The 19,224-nt window shown below is 38.4% G+C and overlaps 1 protein-coding gene across 1 annotated transcript; it reads left to right on the forward strand.

The window, feature by feature from the left end:
* The first annotated feature begins 1,603 nt into the window (after positions 1–1,603).
* On the forward strand, positions 1,604–17,856 carry cacng1b (calcium channel, voltage-dependent, gamma subunit 1b). The gene is made up of 4 exons (XM_079631426.1): positions 1,604–2,017; positions 8,946–9,020; positions 12,341–12,478; positions 16,735–17,856. Exons 1-4 carry the CDS (start codon positions 1,777–1,779, stop codon positions 16,965–16,967), a joined length of 687 nt encoding a protein of 228 aa, XP_079487552.1. The 5' UTR covers positions 1,604–1,776; the 3' UTR covers positions 16,968–17,856.
* The last annotated feature ends 1,368 nt before the right edge of the window (positions 17,857–19,224 follow it).

Consider the following 19,224-nt stretch of genomic DNA (forward strand, 5'->3'; position numbering starts at 1 on the left):
AAAGTGGATATATAATGTAATATTTACTGCGAAGTCGGGAATAAACTGATATGTCAAAAACTACTGCTGTTATTTGTAGGCTTCAGTTTGTTTGTCCTTTTACACATTCATATATGTGTGTATTATTCGTGGCTTATATGAATTTATACACAAATGTCGATGTATTATTAGAGGCTTATATGATTTTAGATTCAAATTCATAGTTTACTACAGGAAAAACACAAATAAGACGACGTAAGTCCGATCTAAAGATAAGATGACTCCGAAACCAACACAATAACAACTTAGTTTTAGGTACAAAACATCTATAACCTGCTCCTGCCGATCGACTGTCCTGCACAGTTTATCTCCAACCCTAATCAAACACACCTGAAGCAAACAATTAACGTCTTCAGGATCGCTTGAAAATTAAAGTGTTTGATTAGGGTTGGAGATGAACTCTGCAGGACAGACAGGATGGGCACCCCTGGTCTATGCGACTTACCTGACCAGTTATTTTCTGTTCACTTTTGTGCAATTCATTTATTAAGTGGATGTCTTCTTTACTTTTGCGACAGTGCTGCGGCGCTTGTGGCCTCTAGGGGCACTAGACGTGAAAGTTACAGGTCTAGCGCCCCTAGTGGCCAAAAGTTCCGCGGTGTGCCTTTAAATTGAAACTTTTAAACTTTTAAACTTTTTTTTTTAACCTTTTTCACTTCCGCACTAATCTGCCAAGTGTCTTCTTTAAAAAGAGACACAACTTAAGTCTGTGCTCCAAAGCATTCAGGAGTTGGACATTTAATTTTTAGATCTATGCTCAAAAAGTGAATAGATGGATTAAAACTACTGCATAAATATGATATAGTACCATAAACTCCCCTACAAATACAACATATGAAATAAAAAAACATTATAGAACTAAATAGTAACATAATTTAGTCGAAACAACAAAAAAAGTGGTCACCAGAGGGTTAAATACATACTGAATATAATTCAATTCAAAGCAAAGTAAATAAATAAAATTAAAAAATCACATAATTCCATCCATCCATACATTTTCCAAACAGCATGAACTATGGGATTAGTAGATCCTATTCCAGCGTCTTGGGCCAAAGGAAGGGAAATACCCTGGATGGATGGCCAGTCCATCACAAAATCACATACTGCATATGGTATTATTAAATAATTTCAGACAGATGGGGAAGCTCAAAAATAGACACATGGTGTCCATCATCTGGTTCTTCTAGACAGTTCCATTGATTATTATGTAAGTGATCACATGTCCCGTTGTACACATGGTCTAAAAAGTTACCCAATATACAAACTCAGACATGTCCTCTATGGCGTATCAAAACTGCATTTTTCTCCAGAGGATCTGCAGGTTTTACAATATTAGCTAATAAACTTTTTCTCTGCTTACATCATGAAGGCAGGTCTAAAGGCACAGCCCACCAAACTCAATGACTGTCTTACAGGAAGAGAGAGAGAGAGAGAGAGAGAGAGAGAGAGAGAGAGAGAGAGAGAGAGAGAGAGAGAGAGAGAGAGAGAGAGAGAGAGAGAGCGAGAGCGAGAGAGAGAGAGAAACTAGGGCACTATTATCTGGCCTCTTTTTCTTTTTCCAAGCAGAAGCAGAGATTTGTGGACAGCGAGCTGGGGTGAAGAGATAGCGTGTTGCTGTTGCCGTGTGACTTTTACGCTTCCCTTAGAAGTCAACTAAACCAAAGCATCAATTCAAGGGCAGAGGCACTTTTTAAACTACGGCACAAACTCAAAGCACACTTATCTGCAACGTTCACCATGCTCGAGGACCAGAAGACCAAGGTGAAGATCACCTTCCTGGTTATCCTGGTGGGCATCTCGTCCATGTTGGCGGCAGTGGTGACGGACCATTGGGCGGTTCTGAGTCCCAGGGTGGAGCAGCTCAACACCACCTGTGAAGCGGCCCACTTTGGACTCTGGAGACTGTGTAAAAAGACTATCTTCATTGTGGAGGAAGACCCTGAGGGCAAAGGCTGTGGCCCTATCAGTCTGCCAGGAGGTAAGGAAGTTCACATCTACTGTAAGCTATTTCTCATGAACGCCATTAGCACACGTCCAATCGATGTAGCCCAAAGGCATGGATCTGTCTTACTCATGAAGTTTTTGGAAGAGCACCTCATTCATCTTAAGTTTTGTAAATGGAAATTGAGGAGCAGAAGAAGCCAATTACTATCATCTTGCAAGAAAGTTCAAGTTTTTTTTTTTTTTACTGTTAAACATGAATCCACAATATGGGTGGGAGTCTGGTCTTAAAATGAAGGGTATAATATTTTAATATCACTGTTTTAAATTGCTGAGTGAGGTCAGTGACTAGGCTGCTAATGAATTGAACAGGTGCCGATTGGCTGTTTATGATGCCATTAGGTTGTTTAAGGCTATAATAGATAGGTTAAGATATGATTTATGAGCCGATGTGTGGTTTTGGATTAATGAAAGGCAGATGAGCTGTATCTGTATCTACCTGTGGGAGACGGGAAATAACCCGACTGTTCTTTACGCTACTCTGGGGACGGATCAGCCTCATTTCATTCCTGCGCCCAAGCTCATGAGGTCAAATAGGTTGAGGAGAAGAAGAAAAGAGTATGAAAAAGTAAATGCAATTCACCCACATCACAGTAAAGACTGATGAAGTCTGTGTGCATTCATTGACAGAACATTGAATAACTGCCTTGAAACCTTCTGTTCCTGGCAATTAACCGCCAACTGTGTTCTGCAAACATACTTATGTCAACATTTAAGTCTTGAGAAATACAGATGGCAGGGTATAGATCAAATATCACAACAATTGATAGTTTTATAGATGGATGGAAGAGAGGGCTCTGAAACAATAGAAACAAGTGGAATGAATAGGTAATTGGATCCAGGTTGTCTCCTGTTTGATGCAGGGGGCAGTAAGACCAGCATCCTCTATTTGTCACACTTCAGGAAGACCCGTGGGGATAAACAGAGAGATCACTCCCATCATGTCCTCTTGTGAATGTCTGGGGAGAATCTCATCCTGAAGCAAAGCCCCAAGATTTCACATCAACTATGGATGTTGATGGCGGAAGGACAGCAGCCTGCGGTTTCAATTGGTTTAAACCAATATCCATGGCTTATCCATCATAGTTACTTATCTTAGACGTGTTGACAACTCACAATTACAGTGCACTATATCTCGTCATCCAGCATGTAGCATCAGCCTCAAATGTCATTGGACCATTTATGGACCTGACGGCCATTCATCTGATGTGCATTTCACACAAAACGGCAAGAGCTTTCTTAAATCAGCAAGCTCAGATCTGATTGTCTCTTTACGCAATTTCCGGGAATAAAATCTTAACAGAATTATTACCAAGTGCTACAGTGAGAACTTCTGAGGAAGGAGGAGTCAAAGGTTTGCTCACTTAGCTAGTTGCATTGAGCTGAGATCTTTGAAAGGTCAAGACTTAGTAGCAAGTAAAAAAGATATCCTTAAGTACACCTATGTATTGCGCTTTACTCTCAGGGATATTTCAAATGTAGCCACCTCTAAACTTCATGTCAAAACAGTGATGAGCCAAGAGTGGGTGGTTCTTGACTGGAATAAGCTGCAGTGTGTACTAGACTTTATGGCGAGTCAAAAATCTGCCTATGTAAGACTGTCAATAACATAATAAAGAACTAGCCATTATTCCATCGTAGATCATTTTAGAGCTTATCAGTCAGAATTAACAAAATCTGTGGTTTGTCAAACATTTCCTGTATGACACTCCCTATTGGAAAATCTAGCATAAACCAGCATGAATTCCATGCTGGTCCATGCTGGTTTACGCTAGTATAATGTTGGTCTAGCTGGTAGACCAGCATGCTGTTATCAAGCAAAGCTGAACTGGAGAAGCCACCACTTCCTATGCTGGTGACCAGCAAACTAGTAAGCACCATTCCTTGCTGGTACCAGCATGCAAAAACATACCTTATTGCTGCTGACCAGCAATGCTGGTCGGAGACTGCACAGTACTAGGACTGTTCATCAATGTGAAGCACGACTTTGCTCAAACCAAACCCTGCAGCTCTCACTTTAAACCATTAGGAGATACGCAGTTCAATCAGGTGGTGGCTTGCAGTCTTGGGAGACACCTGTTGATATTCCTGGCCTAGCGGGATAATTTGTGCTGGAAAAGGTTAGAAAGCACCTAACCTTGAGGCTCCAGACACCTTCAGAGGCGCAGCCGTTCTAAGTGACGTCCCGTGAGTCAAGGTGTGGCCCAGTTCACACTAGTACTGCAAACACCATTGCCTGGGGAGTGGTTAGATTAGGATAGCCTCTTGAACTGCACAGAAGAAGCCATGAGCCAAAAACATAGCATTTAAGCAGTTATATTCCTGCTTGCTCAATGATTCTTGGCTTCAGTCCCAGACTTGCTTCTCGCAGAGGGAAAAGAAGAGCTGTGAGTGTTGGCGAGACTCATCAAGTTCTTCAAGGGAATCTAGCATTTCACACTCATTCAACACTCAGGTCTTTTAAAATGTCTCTCGATCTTTCCAGTGGAGTTAATTACGTTAAAATAGCCATTTTAAGTGGATTGAAACAAAATTCTGATACAGCATTGAAGGATATAATTTTTAAAGAACGGGATAGTTCACCAAAAAATTTAAAGTATGTCATCGTTTACTCACCCACTCCTGTTGTTCCAAACCTGTATGACTTTCTTTCTTCTGTGGAACACAAAGATGATCGTTTGAAGAATGTTGACTGAGAATAACATAAACTTCAGCTTTGGAGTTATGGTATGCTTTCAAAACACTTGGAATACAGCACACAAGTCAAATGAACGACCATTATGAAACTTTAATGGTGTTCTTTTGTCATTTGTGGAGCTTGATGGTCCTAAGTCACTGTATGTGTTCATTGAATGAAAAAGAGCTGTGTGAAGATCCAGCTGTGAATCTTCTTTTGTTTTCCACTGGAGAAAGAATGTCATTTTGAACAACACAATGGGAATGACTATTTTTATTTTTGCATTATATTCATTTAGTACTTTTGTGTGGCAGGTGTTTTTTCCTCTGTTGGTCCGCCAAACTTCTGCAAAGGCACGGTGGCCCCGGAGGAAGTCACTTCCTTTGTGCGACCCAAATTAGCGAGTTAGCTGCTTTAAATGTGTCCTCCTCCTCTCACATTGACCCAGAATCTAACGGTCACTCACCAAATTAACAAAAGAGGACACCTCTGTTTTCTTGAGCTACTGCTCCATATTTACTGGGATAAAAACAGCACAGCCACCTAACGGTGCTCGAAAACCTCACACTAAAGGCAACTTGATAAGCCCAATGGTCTGTTTGCATGAGCCACGAAATGGAGCGAGCTTTAATCAAGATGTAAAAAACTAAAATGACAGCCACTGCAACCCAGCAATCGACCTCCTCCCTGAAATAAGTGCTTCCATTAACAAACCTGCGAGGTCAATGATACGCCCCAAATCGCTATTTTCGGCTCCTCATTTTGCTCGGTGGTGCTGCTGAACTGAAAAGACTCATTCTGCTCTTTTTGAGCTTTATGTACATTAAAGACATGTACATAATCTGCTGAAAACCAGATCTGCCTACATACGGAGCAAGGCCTTAGTGTTGGGTCCGAGTCCACCTTTGTCGAGTCCGAGTCGAGTCCAAGTCCTTAACAACCGAGTACAAGTCCAAGTCCGAGTCCAAAGAGGGTCGAGTCGGACTTGAGTCCGAGTCCTTAACATCCGAGTCCGAGTCGAGTCCGGCCGAGTCCACAAAGATGTAAATGATTTGAAATTGACCTTTCACAAAGACCCGCCCCTCTTGGTTACTGTTGCTACGTCCGACAAGCCATTCCTCTCTCACTCCACATGTTCTCGGTCGGAGCAAAGAGGACACTAACAATGTGCCAACAGACAAGACAGAGCAGGGTACTTTTGGTTTGAAATAAAGTCTCAGCTTTCAATTTTTTTAATTTTTATGAAATTCAAACGATAAATACTGTTTTGTGGTGCTTTAATGTGTAGGCCTCAGTTCAAGCAGCACGTGAACTGATAATCTCTTCTAGTTATAGCACAAATTTCTAAAAAAGAAATCAATACACACTATTTTTCAAGTTCAAGTCCACTGCCTTTAATCTACTAACTGATTTGGTTTGTTTGTCGAACAAAACTGGCGTGTATCTGCATTATAATTGGTCAGATCACCTGTCAATCAAATCCCGGCGAAAGGTCTCAACACTGAGCTCTTAAATTAATATTTTAAACCTTACAAAATGATTGCAATGTATAGTTACAGTCATACGTTTACCTATTGTACATCTTTTAGAATCTGCAAGGTAATGCTTAATAATGCAACACGATGCATTAAGAGCCAGGGGTAAACTTTTGAGCAAGATGATGATGTTTAAATTTTTCTTATTGTGTTGTACATGCTAATATCTTATTTAGCCTCTGAAGGGTTGGACTAAATTAATGAATGCATTTTTAAACAAATAAGACCAATTTACACCAATGATCCAGTTCAAAAGTTTACACCTCTTGGCTCTTAACGGATGCTTCCTTCTTGTGCATCACTAAATGTTTGCAGGGTTTGTAATAGTTGTGTATGAGTCCCTCAGTTGTCACCAGTGTGAAAGTATGGATCTTACAATCATAGTCACTGCTAGTAAGGAGTCAAATATGCAGAAGATGCTGGAAAAGCAAAGAATGTGCAGGAGCTGGATGATTTTTCCTCAACCATTAAAAAAAGAAAAAAGAAAAAAAAGTTGTGGATCATTCAGGTAATGACACAATATTAAAATCGAGCCTATGTAATTTGTCTTTATTTTGTGTTTGTATTTTATTTAGGCTATTAAACATCTGTTATGTGAAAAAGCTTTTTCAGGGCAGTACTAAATAGAAACAATGTGTATGATCCGTCTTATTAAAAAAACATATAAAAATAACATTTTGGAGATTCTGCAAGGAGTATGTAAACTTATGACTAAAGTATAAATGCAACAAAAAATATAACATTATTAGACGCCAAAATGTTGCTATGGTTATCACGTTCTTATGTTGCTATGTGTCAAATCATCGCAATTTCATGACTCAAAGGATAAAAATTAAGTGGATTCAATCCCACATTTAAATGCAGTTATCACTATTTATAATTTACAGTGTGAATGTAACCACTGGTCCTCTAGAAGTATGAAAAACAAAACTATTTAGATTGTCAACAGCGCTCCCTTTAAGCCATCACTTACCGCGTTCGGCACTCTCCCTAAAACTCTCGTCATAAACACTGCCTGAAGTTGTCCGCACTGCACAGTGAATATCTTATTTATATTGCGTCTAGAGAGACTTTGTTGTTTATGAGGGGATTTGCGAAAGGATAAAGCTCGTGCTGATTCTAAACATACATTTTGACCGAATTATTTGCATGCGGACTCTAAAACGCCTCTGATTTGCCACTGTGTTTATGCACTCAACTGTGATTGGCTACAATGCTCAACGCTGAAACAACGTTGTTTCGTTTAGTTTTTGAATAAAAAAAAATTCACAAAATTTAGTTTTGTGTCATCCAGTGCCCGGACTCGACTGGACTCGGACATTTTTCCGAGTCTAAAATGTCCCGAGTCCGTGTCAAGTCCGAGTACAAATTCATTCGAGTGCGTGACAAGTCCGAGTCCATTCAAAATTGGACTCGAGACCGGACTCGAGTCCGAGTCCGAGTTCGAGTACCCCAACTCTACAAGGCCTTACATTCAATAGGTGCCAGGGGTACAAAAAAAAATGACAGATTTGTCAAGAGTTGCCCTTTTATCTGGAACTGATTCAAGATCGTTCTGTCCTTGCATGTCTCTGTCAAATGTATGAAGGACGCTGACAGGCCTACTGTAGACAGGTGAAGAGGACATGAAAAGACATTCAGTGGCTTGGAAAAACATCGAGGCATGTCAATGAACCTACACCAAACCCTCTATTACCACAAAGGGCTTGAAACACAATTAAAATCCAGTCTCACTTTGTGGGATGACGATATTGAAATGCTAAAAGCATGGTTATTTTTGCCCAGACAACTGACCACGACCCAACACGTGTATTAGCCTACACATGGCAACAAACATAATGGCCAAAGGCTCTCAGAGGCCCATTGAGAGATGAACTCATCCACAACAGCTTGCGCTAAGGGCCTGTGATGGGAATAGTCAAATAAGCTGAGTAAATCACAGTCCAAAGCAGCACAGCGCGATGCATCCCATTCTCTCGCCTCAGTCAGTCTGCCTTTACTAATAAAGCTAAGATCAGCCTGTTGCTAGGTAACCTATACATAGGCCTCCCTCCACCCTCCACTTGTGGTGGAGATTTTTGGTCCAGCGTAACAAATAGCTCCTCTGTCAGTTCCCAATCTCATGTCTTTCTCCCGGCACAGGGGACGCTGAGGTTGCTTTATGATTTTAATCTAAAGAGGTTCCTACCGAATGAACTCTTGATTAACGTGACTTTCCCATTGCCCAGGGATGTACGAGACAAAGGACTCATTTTGCGATTTCGTGAACCTGATGAACACACTGGCTAAGATTTCTGGGGGTGAATATTAGGAAATTGCGCAACAAAAAGTGTTATGTCAGGTTAGGGAGGGTGAAATAATGCTAGGAAACAAACATTTCATCAGCTTATTTTACCCCCTTGCCCAAAAAACGCATACATAAATACATCATGTGCATCTTATTACAGGATCCTGCCATGAATACCAGCAAGAAAGCTTGTGGCACGTGATCACATGCCCTCTGCACAGAATTCAGAATTCCTGATCCATTCTATGGACACACACGAATGCCTGGCTTGTTTTCACGCACCCGGCTATGGTCTCTGGAGAAAATGTCAAGCAGACTCATTGGTAGTTTGGCCGTGTCGTAACGACAGGCTACGGCAGCACCTGCAACCCTCAGCTACAATAACTGTTTTCATCTTGTTTTGCAGTCAAGAACTGCTCGTACTTCAAACACTTCACATCAGGGGAAGAGGCTGAAGTTTTTGAAGTAAAGACTCAGAAAGGTAAGGTTCTCCGCCTTTGAAATCACGTGAGGATATTGCAAAGGCTTCCACTTAAAACCAAGCAGAGATGAGTGGATAACTAGGAATTTGAATGAACTCAAATGAAATTTGCTGTGTACTGCACCGTTTACAAAACAGACAAGACAGACGCTTCAAACTTACAGCTTGTTGAGTAGAGATATAAGCCATATTTTTATTTCTGCCCGATCAATGTCAAACAAAACCTGTGAACTCGCATTGAAGGAGTGACCCAAACCATGTCAAGAAAGCAGAATATTAAAAGAGATTTGGGGACAAGCTTATTTTGATTTAGGATAGTAGCAAAACTCTGAACACCCTAGAAAACTTATTACAACATGTTAAAAACTACAACTTAGCCATGCGTAGGAACCCAGCTAACAACCAGGGACTGTTTTCTGACCTTTGGCTAACATTTTGTTCTCTCATTTGTTGAGCAAGCGTTCTTCCATTCACATTAATAGAATGTTAGTTAACTTTAAAGACCCACTGAAGTGCCTTGAAACGCCCAGCATTATTCAATGTGTTGACGTAATTTCCACTGAAACAGGAAGACAGGGTGGGACATATTGAGCAGCTCCACCCCTTTTTTAAAATAACCAATAGAGTTTCCTTTATATCACAGCTCAGCCAGAGCTGTTGAACTGCGTAAAGCCGCAGTTTCCTCCTAATATCGCTTTAAAGTATAGAATTTTGTGCAGAATTAAAATGGGTTCGATATGTTTTCTGGTCTGCGCCGACTCGATCATATGATCCGCTCTGTGATATCTGTGTTCATGCTGCGGACACTAACGTGAAACCAGACTTCATTCGCCCCGATGGAAAGCATATTTATACTGTCTGAATCGTTCCCTATCCCCTATATAGTGCACTATGTGCCATTCACCATGTAGAAAATAGTAAATGTGTGAACCAAGTGATCGATTTCGGCGTCTATTTATAATGTAGGGAGAGGGACGCTTTAGATTCAAGAGACTATTGATTGCACAGAAAATCTGATGAGAAGCTGAAGTGCAGAGTGATGTCATCAAAATCATTGATCAATATTGGCGGAAGTGAGAGACTAAGTTTTGAATGCTTGCTTATATCTTCTAAATGCAAATTTTGTCATTGTTTTGGAGCAGATTAGCTTTATAGATAACAGTAAGTCTAACATATTCATGCTAAAAGCCAAGAAAACTTTTGATTTCATGGGGACTTTACTAATGTTCTCTAAAACGATACCACAAAATCATTATTTATGCATCGTTCATGGAATTTTTTTTCTGAAACGGTTTAGGTAGACATTCGTCTAACGCTTTTTAAATATTGCTACTAGTTTCAGAATGACCAGAGAACATTAAAAAGTAACGTTAGCATGCTTCAAAATGGAATGTTCCCTTAACGTTTACATATCCAAGAAAAGAAAAACAAGAAAAAACATTTGAAGCATAAGTAACTCCCAAGATGATCTAGTATATTTGTTATTATTATTTTTTAAATAAATGCTATATAGTCTTGTTCTTCTTAACACTAGAACTTAGCCACTCTCAGGTAATGTCCACCGATCACAAGCAGTGCAATCTGGCAACCAAATATGGCCAGTGGCATTACATTTTCCGGCTGCTTGAGCAAAGTGCATCTTGGCTATTTCACGCTCTAGCTCGGCCATTGAGTTAAAGAGGAATAAAGCCTTAAATGCGACGAGACGTGAAGCAAAGCACGAATGCCTCAACGCCACGCAGTTCCTGAGCCACATCTTAAAATGTCAATAGTCATTCACACTATTGATCTGTCTGTATTACTAATTAATGATGTTAAACGCAACATTAGTCTAGAGGTCAGACTGATTAGCCAGATAATCTGAATTAGCAGGGTAGATGAAGTCATGATTCAATGATTTGATACCGAGGTGAATGTGAGTTGTTTTGGTGAAGGAAATGCATTTAAAACATTGATATTAATAACAAAGATTGAAACCGAAAAATAAGTAAACTTGATAAACCAACCAACAACAACGAGTAACAGTTTGCTTGTGTTGAAACTTTTTGTTAGAATAACTTGTTTTGAGTTTTGTTCTGGGATTTATTCGAAATCTGACGACATTGCTGAGTCTTAACCATGAAATAAATAAATAAATATTATTTTTAAATACCTATCACACATCACAATACACACAAAGCTACAATTGGTCAAATTAAAGGGGTCATTAACTGGCGTAAAAAAAAAAAAAGTAGGTCAACTTATGACGTTCGCTTGGTTTTTACATTCAAAAACATCATAATTAATAGGTAATAGGCTATTTTCTACCCTGGTTTTGAGCCTAGCTCCTGAAACACTCGGTTTTTATGGGCGTGCTGCGATTAAGACTTGGAAGTAAACGCCCACTGCTATGATTGGATAACAGTTTTGCATATTATAATTTCTATAATAATATAATAGAAACTATAATAATATTATAGTTTCATGTAATGCGTGAGGTGGGCGGGGCTAAACAGGCGGTGTTGAAGTAGGCGTCGATCTTCTTCTGCGGAGGCGGGGTTTGATGCCCTTTGACCTCATAGATCCCCACTTTGAAAAACCTGTCATTCACTGGGCCTGGTGTCAATAAAAGCTTTATTTGGACTAATAAGGAAGTTTTCAGTTCTGAAACTTATAGGATATTCTTATAGTATGATGACCTCTTATATGTCAAAAGCTCAAGGAAATATTGGTTTCTCCGTTCATCACCCCTTTAAAGTCTTTTTCAGTTAGCATGCTAGCAGATTAGTACAGCACAAATTTTCTGATTGCTATATTACATATTTGTACTGTACATTAGATTTAAATCAATAACAAACTCTTCACCGGCATTTATACTGAGCTGGGACGTCAATGGCAGCAGATAAATAAAAGTTTAATGTCAATATGCAACTTTTGTAGGCTATATATCCAGGATTTTTAGGAGGCAATATGCGAGGCCATGGCCTAACCTCACTCTAAAAAATGCTGGGTTGTTTCAACCCAATTTTGGGTGAATTATGGACAAACCCAAACGTTGGGTTAAAAATGTAATTTAAAAATGTAACCCAACAGCTGGGTTTGTCCATATTTCACCCAAAACAACCCAGCATTTTTTAGAGTGGGAAACTGTTGCATCCTGGGATAGGATAAATCTTGTGAGAAGTCTGAAATAGACAGGATTCTCTGTTACACCAGAATGCGTAACTGAAGATATGTTCTAAAAGAACAATTTAATAGTAACAATTCCATTAGATCCCACATGGCAGCTTGGTCTTGCTTTGATCCACACTGAGACTCACTGTGTGCTTTTCTTCTGTCAGAGTACAACATCTCAGCTGCTGCTATCGCCATCTTCAGTTTGGCCTTCATGACCCTGGGCAGTCTTTGCCTCCTGGGGGCTTTTGGGAAGGGCAGGGACTACCTACTGAGACCAGCTGGCATGTTCTTTGCTTTCGCAGGTAAGCACAATGCTAAGCTGAGTTTATACTTTCTTGATGTTTATTTAATGGTTTGAATGACTTCTAGTAACATGGTATAGTTATGGTAATACCATAATTCTCTCACGTACAATACTCATGCATCATAGCTCAAACAATGCCATGCTATGTAGCCAACTACCACGGTATATGTACAAGAAACCAAGTTATTAGCATGGTACTTTTTGTCGATACCCTTATAAAAAAGTAGTACACTTTGGCATAATTTTAAAAAGAGTACATATCACAGAATTGACAGTTTAAAAGAACTGAGAACTATGAAATGAATGTTTTTGGACACTTATGCATGTTAATTGCAATTAAATGAAAATGTATTATAATTAAAATGTAAATGAAATGCAGAGCTTTAGTGTGTTTTTTGATAAAATTAAGTAAGATTTAAGTACATTTTTATGCGTAATTTCATAATTAATGTCTTTGAAATATGGTTAAAGTTACTGCTGAATATACTGACAAGCATTTATGGTCAACTAAAATATACTTTAATGTCATTTCTATTGAAACTTGGATGTCGTGTTTTTAAATACATTTGTAATTACACGTTTGTACCGAAGATGCAAGTACTTTCTATAGTATGTTAGTCAACATATCAAAATAAGTGTAGGCTACAACAAAAGATTATAAAAACCTTATTAAATGTGACCCTGGATCACAAAACCAATCACAAGTCGCACAGGTATCCTGGGACCCAGGAATAGACTTTTGTCCACTGTAGTGGACATTATATTTTAGTAAATTTCTCTGACACCATACATGTCACATGTCCTGTAAAGAGCACATTCAGGGCTTGTCAGAGATACCAAATGTTTGGAGGTTTCACCATGAAAACAACTTCTCCTTGGTCTTTAAAAAATGTCTGACATTAATTTAGTGATCAAATGTAGCACAAAATATGATAATATATTGTAATTATAATTTAAATCGGACTCCTTTTAAAATTGTATTTCATAAACCAACATCTCAGGAAAACGTTATGGGGTTTCAAATCAAAAAATGACTTTCTGTTACAGAACAGGGCATTGATTTCATACATGTCCACTGTAGAGGACATCAGGACTTAAATCATGTTTATCAGGCCTTTTGGGAGACACAACAAGTGAATAAGGAAATAAATGATACATCAATATTCCTATGTAATATTAGATTTTATTATTAAAATGTTGCTAATTATTACTCCAATTATAACACTTCTTTTTTCATTAAATGTTGCTCCACACATTAATGTGCAAATTAGATATACAGTGTATAGATACATTGCATTGAATGGGAATATTAATTTATGGCCATTTTACCCACATATTGCATAAAGTAAAATGGAGCATCAATGCATTCCGTTATATATTTCATAACATAGTTGAGAATCATCTTTATACAAATTTTGGTTAAAAAAAAATCCTTTTTTTTTATCATTTGTTACTACGGAAGAGGATTAGGGCCAGGCAAAAATGAAAAAAATAAAACCATCTCGAGATTAAAGTCATTATAATGCGAGATTAAACTCGTTAAATTTCGAGAAAAAAAGTCGAAATACAATCTTGAGAATAAACTCATTAAATATTTAAATATCGAGAATAAAGTCGTTGTGTTTCGAGAAAAAACGTGTTAAATTTTGAGAAAAAAAAGTCGAAATACAATCTCGAGAATAAACTCATTAAATATCGAGAAAAGTCGTTGTGTTTCAAGAAAAAACTCGTTAAATTTCGAGAAAAAAAGTCGAAATACAATCTTGAGAATAAACTCATTAAATTTCGAGAATAAAGTCATTGTGTTTCGAGAAAAAAAGTCGAAATGAAATGTAGAGAATTAGTGTTCATTGCATACTGATATCAACCTCATCGAGGTTTCGTGGTTTCCCAGGATACCATAAGATGCATTATTAATCGTTGTTGGTTGTGTGCCTCCATCCACAGAATGTAACGACTGTAACCATATACAGCTAATAGCAATGCTGTACGGTTTTAATTTATCATAGCTGTCCATATGCCAGTGCATTTGGGCCAGCGCAAGTGGCGTCTTCTCAAGCGTCTCCTTCGTCGTAATTCCACGCCTTGAGCATCAACAAATAATGCGTCTTATGGTATCCTGGGAAACCACGAAACCTCGATGAATTTCATGTTGGACAAAAGCGAGTACATCGCGCAAATTGGACTGATTTTTTCTTCTAAAAACACCTGGCCGACCTAGACCATGTTCTATTCTTTGTTACTGCAAGAAAGTCAAAAATATAGATTGACTAAGTGATCTAACTCTGCCATGTCCTCTATCAGTAGGGAGTTTATTCTCACAATTACTTCGACTTTTTTTCTCGAAATTTAACGAGTTTTTTTCTAGAAACACAACGACTTTATTCTCGATATTTAATGAGTTTATTCTCGAGATTGTATTTCGACTTTTTTCTCGAAATTTAACAAGTTTTTTCTCGCAACACAACGACTTTATTCTCGATATTTAATGAGTTTATTCTCAAGATTGTATTTCGACTTTTTTCTCGAAATTTAACAAGTTTTTTCTCGCAACACAACGACTTTATTCTCGATATTTAATCAGTTTATTCTCAAGATTGTATTTCGACTTTTTTTCTCGAAACTTAACGAGTTTAATCTCGCATTATAATGACTTTAATCTCGAGATGGTTTTATTTTTTTATTATTGCCTGGCCCTAATCCTCTTCCGTACTCTTCCGTATGTTTCTTTGAAAAAAAAAACCCAAAAAAATTCTGGGTCTCAGGAGGATATTTGTGGCAATACACTGTATTGGTCAAAATTATCGATTTTTCTTTAATGCCAAAAATCTTTAGGATATTAAGTAAAGATCATGTTCCATGAAGACATTTAGTAAATTTCCTACCGTAAATATATAAAACATTTATTTTTGTGAGTGAATGCAGCACAATCGCGCACATGGACAACTTTAAAGGAGAACTCCGGTCAATTTTAACATTGAGCTCATTTTTTTGTAAATTTGGAGTGCTGTCAATACAGAGAACAACTACAAAAATCGGTGTTGCCTACACAGTGTTATCCTCTTTTTAAAATTTGCACCCTGTTGACTTCAATGGGGCACGTTTTAAACCTGTTTTTATTTCTCTTATCATCCTTGATGTGTCATTACAAGTGCCCAGCCATGTTGAGTGATTACTTTAGAGTGAACACGAGTGAATGACTGCATTAGATGTGAAAGATATGAATAAAAATGATGTTATATCAGCCAGCGCAAATACCTGTATTTAGTTCCTGTTTTCGGTCGAAGTCCAAAGTAGTCGATTGTCGAGTTCACGCGTATAGGTTTAGTTACATATGATCACGCGCGTGAACTCGACAATCGACTACTTTGGACTTCGACCGAAAACCGGATTTAAATACAGGTCTGTGCGCTGGCTGAAATAACATCATTTTTATTAATATCTTTCACATCTACTGCAGTCAGATTCACTCGTGTTCACTCTGAAGGAATCATCTAACATGGCTGGGCACTTGTATGACACATCAAGGATGTTAAGAGGCTAAAAGCAGGTTTAAAACTTGCCCCATTGAAGTCAACAGGGTGCACATTTTAAAAAGAGGATAACACGGTGTAGGCAACACCGATTTTTGTCGTTGTTCTCTGTATTGACAGCACTCCAAATTTACAAAAAAATGAGCTCAATGTTAAAATTGACCGGAGTTCTCCTTTAAAGGCGATTTTCCTCAATGTTTAGATTTTTTTTTAATAGTTTCATCTCAGCCAAATATTGTCTTATCCTAACAAGCCATACACCAACTGAAAGTGTATGTATTCAGCTTTCAGGTGATGTATAAATCTCCATTTAAAAAAAAAAATTGACCCATGTGATTGGTTTTGTGGTTCAGGGTCACAAATGTCGTTTAAAGTAAATCATTTAACTGACATTATTACAGTGAACATTTTAAATGTCTACTTTTTATTTCATTAATAAATTACATTCAAGTAGTTTTTTAGGACTACACGTCCTCATTCAATAGAACGAAGCACACTTCTTTTTTTTTCTCACAAGAGTGAATTTTATACATTTATGCAGCTGCAGTTTAACAGTCCACCAACCGGTCAAGTGTCTCGCAGGTCAAAAGCAGTTGAGAGAGTTTATACATGTTAAAGGACTTGCAGGGCGGTGTAATTTAATGCTGGTGAATCAACAGTTTAAAAACACCCACCCTCTTTATTCTCCGTTTAACCCGTGTGACCTTCCTCACCCTCACAGGCCTGTGTATCGTCATCTCCGTGGAGGTCATGAGGCAGTCGGTCAAACGCATGATTGACAGCGACGAGACCATATGGATCGAGTACTACTATTCATGGTCCTTCGCATGCGCCTGCGCCGCCTTCACCCTCCTCTTCCTCAGTGGCCTCAGCCTGCTTATCATCTCCATGCCACAAATGCCCAGAAACCCCTGGGAGACCTGCATGGACGCCGACCCAGATTCAATAGACTAGTAAGAGTAAGAGCGCAACGCAACTGACAAAGGAGTCACACTAGCAGTGTGAATGACAATGAGATGCACTGACGCATTGCATTTACAGGTGATGATGATAGTGATGCATTGATATTTTCAACTAAGCATTGACACAGACGTCTAATTATTCCAAGGGATAGGTTATCCAAAAATGTTTTATTTCTAAAGATTCTTCGAAATTTCCCCTTTTGTGTTTGTAAAGACTTGAAGCCGAGTAAATGATGACAGAATTTACATTTTTGGGTGAACTATCCCTTTAAGATCTACATGAATTTTGTATGTTTTATTGTATTCGGTAATCTGAAAACATGTGTATGTACATTCATGCTTATATGCAATAGATGACAGCTTAGAATGTATATTTAGGGACTTTTATAAGTTTCCGAAGTGTCATTTCTGAAACGGTGACATTAAATGTGCTGATGGATGACTGTAAAAGCATATGGGATCAGGAATGATATCCAGTAATGTATGATCAAGTTTCGGTACGGCTTGCACTTTAGCAATCTAATTACATTACTAGTAAAGGTTCATACTTTTAAGATGTGATATATATTGCTTTAGTAATGTCACACTTGAACTTCCTGCTCCTGAGTGAGTGAATCTTAGTGATCTGCCTCAGATCTTTTTTCTTTTTAAATAGCCAATAGCCTTTTCAAAACATGATTTACTACTTGCGATTGCTGGATTATATTCATAATTAAGAGGGAGAGATATTCTCAGTCTCATTTGATTGTATGTTTGATCCATTTTCCAAGATGAAGAGGATATCAAATGTGTGTGTATCTGCTTTATGTTATCAAGGAGTGTACAACTAATAGATGGACTGAAATACACAGAAATGTTCATACATAAATTCATATAGGCCTACAAGCTTATTACTCAGTGAGCTTATTTTGTTATTTATACATCTTTAGCGTTATCCTTAGGATATTGAGTTTGTAGAAATACGGTGAACCAGTTTAAAATGAACACTGCCGCCTGACACAGGGATGTTTCAGTTTTTATCTTCCTCAGTGCTTGATACAAACAGTAATGATAACATCAGTTGTATCATAACTCGAGCGCGGGTCCTCAACCTTTGGAAGTGCATCAAATTGGATTTGCTTTGGCAGCGCAGAAAACGGCGTCTACTCGACATGTCGACAACACGAACCAAACTCTTCCAGACGTTACAGTTTTTGATGGTCAAGAGTAGACGTTGCTTGCAGGCAGCCAATGACAACCATAGGCTGGCATTATGCAAATGTGTTACATATGTGATATGTAACAGGAAGTGAGTCTGAAACTGCTGATGACTCGTTTCGAAAATTCGCAATGTGTATGGTTACTTTCTGGTTTTCGGTAAGCCCGCTTTTCCGGTGAACAGAAAATCAGGTGAAGAAATCAAAAGGTTATACGGCTGTTGTAATTATAACCACTGACATCCTCATCCTTTAGAAGCGTTTACAATGAGAATTTGCTTTTGCAGAGGAGAAAACAGCGTCTTCTCGACATGTAGCGTACACTAGGCTATATGAACCATGTACAGTGTTTGAGGGGCAAAGTAGTTGTTTGCGGGCAGCAAATGTTACCGCGTTAGATTTATGCAGATCACGGAAGTGGGATGGGATTCCTGACGACTCGTTTCAAGGCGTTCAGAGTCGATTCTTTCTTTTGGGACACAATAACTATTTATTGTGCACCTTTGACTTTACAACTTTGCAGACCTTTTACATTTACAGAGAGACATATTACACAGTGCATGAAAGGTAACATTAAAAAAACATAATAAGGGCACTTTAATGTGGCATCAGATCGCTGTCATTCCAGAAGCGGCAGCGCGGATCAAGCACACGTGAAACGATCATCTATTCCTCTTAACTAGTTACAGAATGAATTAAACGTGAATGAACACTAGCAAGGTATGTTGGGAGATGAAGAACAACTTACGGAAATGTATCATGTCTCATAATCGATCAATCAGTGTTAAAATGGCTGAACTTTACTCAGCCATATTAAATTATAGGATATTAGCTGTTGCTGTACGTTAGCTGTCATTGGGCAAAGGAGGAACGAACAATAAAGAAAATAAAGTAGAAGAGATACTGGGAAAATAGTCACTCGCATTTTAGTATAACAACTTTTAAACAAAGACCAACGTACCTTACAAGGAAGAAATGGATGATCCATTTGATGATGATTTCTGGTCATCGGAAGGGAAGTGTGAAACTGTCACGAGTCACGACGCTGTGTCG

This window comes from Phoxinus phoxinus (assembly GCF_949152265.1).
Source record: "Phoxinus phoxinus genome assembly, chromosome: 1".
Lineage (NCBI taxonomy): Eukaryota > Metazoa > Chordata > Actinopteri > Cypriniformes > Leuciscidae > Phoxinus > Phoxinus phoxinus.